The 6,000-nt window shown below is 37.4% G+C and overlaps 2 protein-coding genes across 2 annotated transcripts; both read right to left on the reverse strand.

Moving 5' to 3' along the window:
• Positions 1-1,597: 1,597 nt before the first annotated feature.
• Positions 1,598-1,871, reverse strand: LOC119555245. The gene has a single exon (XM_037866530.1). It carries the CDS (start codon positions 1,832-1,834, stop codon positions 1,598-1,600), a length of 237 nt encoding a protein of 78 aa, XP_037722458.1. The 5' UTR covers positions 1,835-1,871.
• A 2,184-nt stretch (positions 1,872-4,055) lies between these two features.
• LOC119554066 (enhancer of split malpha protein) lies at positions 4,056-4,998 on the reverse strand. Its single transcript, XM_037864807.1, has one exon. The coding sequence runs from the start codon at positions 4,946-4,948 to the stop codon at positions 4,472-4,474; it is 477 nt and encodes a 158-aa protein (XP_037720735.1). The 5' UTR covers positions 4,949-4,998; the 3' UTR covers positions 4,056-4,471.
• Between the last annotated feature and the right edge of the window lie 1,002 nt (positions 4,999-6,000).

The raw sequence follows: 6,000 nt of genomic DNA on the forward strand, positions 1-6,000 counted from the left end.
TATTTGAGTTATGTACTTGCAATCTATTTTCGTGTCACGACAGGGGGTTCCATTTTTTAACATCTCTAGTCCTTACTTTTTTGGTTCATACCCTCAATTAATTGAATGGGGGTTTATTTTTTGTGAATGTATCGTATTATAACTCATTTATTGTGGGATGAAATTATTGCTCGTCTCACATTTATATTTACAGCTTGTGGGAACTGGAAACTCGTGTTCTAATGGCACTCGATTATAACGAAATAAAAGATTGTTGATAAGGCGTTTGTTATGATCTTGGGGTGCAGCTAAAAATTCATGTCGTAAACAGATTATCACAAAAATGTCCTAATTCTGATATTTGCCCGAAATGTGTATTAATTATAAAAATTAATATTAAAAACAATGTAAAATATATATGAACAGGATAGAAATATTACAACTACCAATATACCCATTTCTATTAATTATATTATTAATTTCTATTAATGAATTAATTAAATTAATTTTAATTAATTAATTTCTATCAATTTATTAAAATATTAAATGTGAATAATTTTGTAAATTTTAAAATTCGGTGACACAAATTTACACCATTATTTTTTTTTATGTATTTAACAGTATTCTATCATTTGCAAAGTATTGTAATATTTTGTAGCATGAAGAGATTATATCCAATTGTTTGATGTTATATATATTATATATATTTATACCTTCAACCATACTAAGTAAATATTTTAAAAATATTTATATGTTTTACCATAAATTTTGTTGTATTTATTGATTCCATTAATTTATATAACTATCTTCTTGTACGCCAACCACTCTAAATTCCAACCAGTTCTGTTATGCCGAACTGTACCTAAATGTATGCTTTCATTAAAGAATCTGCACTGACTACCTATATGTAAAAAACTATTTACATAACGCACACACAACCTTATGTACGCACATTCCCCCTTTTGAAAAGGCTGAAAGATCGAACTGATCCGTGCGGCCTTTTCGCATTTATTATTGAGATAGGATTGGCTTTGTTGCTGCTGCAGGGCCCTTGTTTTTGTTTATCATCTTAGGGACCCTCTCTACCTGTTCCGATGCAATTCGAGATTTATTTTGTCCAGGGCCCAACCCTAAGAAGGAGCGCAGAAAACGAAAATCAGAAATCGCCTCGAGGTAACAGGTTTCCCCAGCTCGCTCCGCTGGATTTTTCGAGTTTTTCGAATCCACAACAGGTTTTGATGAAAAGGGAACAGGTAAAGGTTTTATTCGAGTTAAGGTTCTTAGGGTCTTGCTGTCTTCCATGAATGGGGAAGGGGTAAGAACGGTTTTTGGTTTACAAATTCTTGGAAAACCTTCAAGGAAATTAAAATGACAAAGGGGAAAGTTCGAATAAGAAATCAGAAATGCCAACAAGTTTCAATATTAATATTATGTATTTATTCATACACTTAAACATAGATGGAAGACAATGATTAAAGCTGGTTATTTATGCATTTTAAAATGTCCACTTGCAGAGTGTGGAGTTAAAGCTGATGCGGATGTTTAGAGACCGATTCCGATGGAGTCTTTAAAGCTGTTTAGGATGTTGGGTTTTTTAGAGATTTCCCATTTTCCTCAATCACAGTTGTGCAAGCTCGGCTTCCAGTTTCTCGTTCTGGGAGTTCTGGAGCTCCTCATCGGACATTGGCAGTGGGAGTTCCTTCGGGATGGTCTCGCTCTTGAGTTGCTGGTGACCCGAAGTCTTGAAGATTTTGCAGGCCACCTTGAAGATCTTCTTCATGGCCTTGGCGGGGGTGTAGGTCTTCTTCTGGCAGGCAGGACTGTAGGTGGTGTTCATCAGAGTTTCGTAGGCCATTTTTGCAGTTTAGTTTTTCGATTTGTGGTAGACTGATCTTAACTGTTCAACGTTGGGATTGAATGTGATGCCCTATTCGAAATGCCGCTCCCTTTTTATACCCGATCCTGGCGAAATCAACCCCTAGCGACGACCAATCAGGACGAGTCCTGGCGCAGGTGTTTTTCGGTTTCTCCAAATATGAGAGTCACGCATTCCTCAACTCTCTGCAGGTAGTTTCGGTTCGGTTTGGATAGGATCGTTTCGGGTCCCTTTTTCGAACGACCCTTGCACGTGTGCGAAGTAAGGCCAGTTTTTGAAGGCCCTAAATAAATCTCTCCCTCGATTTCGTCGTGGGAGAGTATAATTTCAGTCGAATACTTATCGGACGATGCGGCAAGCATGCACAAATACCCAAAAAAGAGATGAAAAAACAATCATCCCTTTTTCATGGGTTCGAGTTAGTAATTTGAGTGGTTTGTTTGCGGAGGACTCGGCTCGAATTTATGCCTTGATTAGTTTTTGGCTATTAATTGTTAATAGGCTGACAGTGGAGGATAAAAGTGACAGACCCTCGTTAAACACATGTTGTCGGCAAACGAAAAATATTTACACGTCAACATTTCATTTTTGATCAGTACAGGTAGACCGTGGTCCTTTTTGAGTACAGTGAACAATCCGTTTGAAGTCCCCATGATTTTTCTAGATATTTCGATTGCCTCTGAGTCGAGATGGTGATGCTGGTTATTCTTTAGCTGTGTTTACTGTCCTCACACTTGATCCTTTTTGGGTTGTCTTTGTTCGTTAGCAGAATTTAAATTTCATATCGTGTCGAAATTCTGATTTCACTGTTTATTGCAGAGCAGGTTTCTTCCTTTAAAGTCTGCCCAAGGCTACACAGATTTTCTGGATTTCTTGGGTTTCTGGAACCATTTCAAAAATATGCGTTTTGTGTCCCAGGCTTAACTGTCCCCACACTTGTTTCTTCGGGTTCCCTCTCCCATTTCTTCACCGAGAAAATTAAAATTTCGTTGTGTGTCGAAATTCAGATTTCGTCCCCTATTGAAATACTTGCCACTTGTAATTTTGGATTCATTCGTATTCCAGTCGGGTAGGATCGAGAAGTATTGGGTGGAGTGAGATAGGACCCTGTCCTATCCACTTGGGGGGTGAATAAGCAGGAACCTTGCATGTCTGTGGCTCGTTTAACTATTCCACAGGCATAATTCCTTATAAACACTTACAAATTTTATTTTGGTGGCGTTTCAAGTTTAGTTGTCAGTGTCAGGTTTCCTGAAATTTAAGCGCCTGAATGAAGCCTGCATAATTAGTTTGTGGCGAAGGTGGAAGAAAATATTTTGGATCGTATTTTGTAACATTGAGTGATGTTGCATTTTAGATGTTGGATTATGTGCATAAAAATTTAATATTTCTTCAATTCGTTAAAAAATGGAATCCATGTGAGCATCAGCAATGCATATTTCATAAGAAAGTGAAATATGTACATACCTAATGGTAATTTTTTTTGGGTTTCAATATCTAATTTTAACGGGAACAACATAAATTTATTTTAGAAATTGACAAATACTTTCTAACATTTTTTTAGTCTTACTTCTGATGGTCCAAAAATGTAGTTCTGAACCAGACCTCCAATTGTCGAAGTCTTTTATTCTTTAAGTATTAAAAATAAATGTCAACAACAAAATATACTATTCAAAATTTGCATCACTTAGTAAAAAGAAAGGAGAACATTTTTATCATGCTAAATAATATTCAAGAAAATAAGATTCTTAAACAAATGATAATGTATTTTACATTTTTAAGGAACAAGATTGAATAGTAAAATGCTTTTAATAATATATTCCTTTCCTTGCTTGGTACAACATAAATTAGTAACAAAACTAACCGCACTTCATATAAACACTTATACATTTCCAAATTTTTTTTAATCTGCAAACATTTTTCATTGTATTCAGTAACATCGTTAGACATGGATTGATACTCAAATAGGAATGAATAAAGTCACTGATTGGAATGCGGTTACCAGCATGGCAGGTCCAATTTAAAAACCATTTCTCCAAACCAGAATTGAATAGGGCACTGAATTTTTTCAGAGATTCAGCGGGACTTCCAATGAGCAACACTAGAACCTTTTTTCCTCTACCAAACGTACCTCTATTTGTTGTGATGATCTGAGAAAGGAAATTATAAATTTACAAAGTAAAGACACATTAGAATATTCTTTTTTTTAGTTTTTGTTTATTTCTTATACGATATATGTTGTTATAGCTAAAATTTTACATGGAAGACAATGATTCTTAGCCTAGTACCTATAAGAAGACCCTAACAAACAAACATGGAAGACAATGATTCGGCTAAGACTAACTTAAGGCTAATAAGACACGAGGAATCACAATGAGTTTACGATAGTAACGCTTGATTGTGAGAATTGAATATCAATTAGAGTTGTGTTTCCTTTGAGAGGCTAGCCCAAAGAATCCAATCTATGCCTAATATCACCCTGAGATTACGAACATGCGAAGCTGAACCCACATCCATCCGAAGACCAATGGACGGAGACACTTGCACTTAAAGCTGCCAATTGGAGATTTTCCTGCTGGATTCCTGAAGGATTGGAACTATCTTGGATTGGATTTTTTAGGCCTGAACCCATCGGTCGAATTGCTGGCGCAACTGCTGCTCCTGGTGCTGGCGAGCTCCCTCGGCCGAGGTCCAGAAGAAGGTGCCGCTGGTGGTGCGGGCGAAGTGGACCGGGATGAAGGTCTGCTCCGGATGGACGGGCACGATGTTCTGCTGCTGACCCTGCTGCACGATCATGGCCACGTTGGTGGGGCACTGGCGGAGATCGCTGTACAGTCGCTGCTCCAGCTCCTCGTTGGCCATGTTATCGCAACTGGCCGCCGGATCTTTGCGCATGTCCTCCAGCGAGGCGTTGACTGCATTTTGGTTCTGGATCTCGGCCAGTGTCTTCCGGAGTAGCTGCTTCTTCTTCACCAGCCGCAGAAGGGGTTTGACCAGTTTCCTCAGACTCCGCATGGCCATCGTGTGCTGATCTGATTTCTGCTGCATCGCGTTGCTGCTCTCAAACTTGTATTCCCGTGTGATGAACGACATTGTTATGGGGTTTTTGAGATTGTAATAAAACTTGGGATCTTGAGATAGTTGCACTCGGTTGAGAGTTGGTAGTGTTCTGGTTTCCCTGCTCCCGAGCGGCTCCTTATATACGATCCGCTCTCCGGATTCTCTCGGCGGGGGAGAATTCTCCCGAAGAGCAGAGGTTCTCTCGATCGGTGTGCTCGGCCAATGGGAAGGCAGACTGCAGGCAGGTGGTTGCACAAACTGAGAGACAAAAGAGAGGAAAGAGAAAGTTGTACTGGGATCAGGAGAATATCCTTACCCTTGGGCAGGGAAGGTATGCCGGATTTTTTGAAGTTAGGCATAAAAGATTAATTTTATTAAATAAAAGGTATTCGAACAGCCTGTTTTTAAATATATTTATTAATAACAAATTCTAAATATTTAGGATTAAGTATCAAAATAAAATTTTTTTATTTAATTTTATTTATATTAAATCTTAATTCCTTAAAAATACAAAGACAGGAATAGAGTTGTAAATAAAGCACTTGTAAAAAATATTTTAATTTATAATAACTTTTTGTTTACTTAACATACATATTTTTAGTTTTAAAGTAAATACTACAATTAAACAAAAAAATAGATGAAATTATTTTTTGTAATAAAAAATAAATATAATGTATTTTTTATATTTATTTGCAGTGTAAAACGTGTGCAAGCAAATTAAAAATGTTTAACGTTTTTGTCCAGACTGTTTTAGATTTTTAGCTAATTTAAAAATAACACAAAATATATTATTTATAGTAGTCAAACATGTGTAGCTCACATGACTTAAATGCTGGGTATTACCCACTCGAGTTGCTCATTCACTGCAGGTTTTTAACGGATTTTTCCGATCTGGCTCTGTTCTCGACCTTTCTGAGATTCTCCCTCCCGCACCACCTCTCTCTACCTGCTCGACTCTGGTGCAAAAAAAAACAGAAATCCCTAAATCCCAAACGTAAAATTCCTAGGGAGAGCCGAGCGGACAAGTCGAAACTTGTTGGAAAAATTCCGATCCCGAGTGTGAGGGGAGAAAGATTTTAAAATTC

Source organism: Drosophila subpulchrella, chromosome 3L (assembly GCF_014743375.2).
Source record: "Drosophila subpulchrella strain 33 F10 #4 breed RU33 chromosome 3L, RU_Dsub_v1.1 Primary Assembly, whole genome shotgun sequence".
Taxonomy (NCBI): Eukaryota; Metazoa; Arthropoda; class Insecta; order Diptera; family Drosophilidae; genus Drosophila; species Drosophila subpulchrella.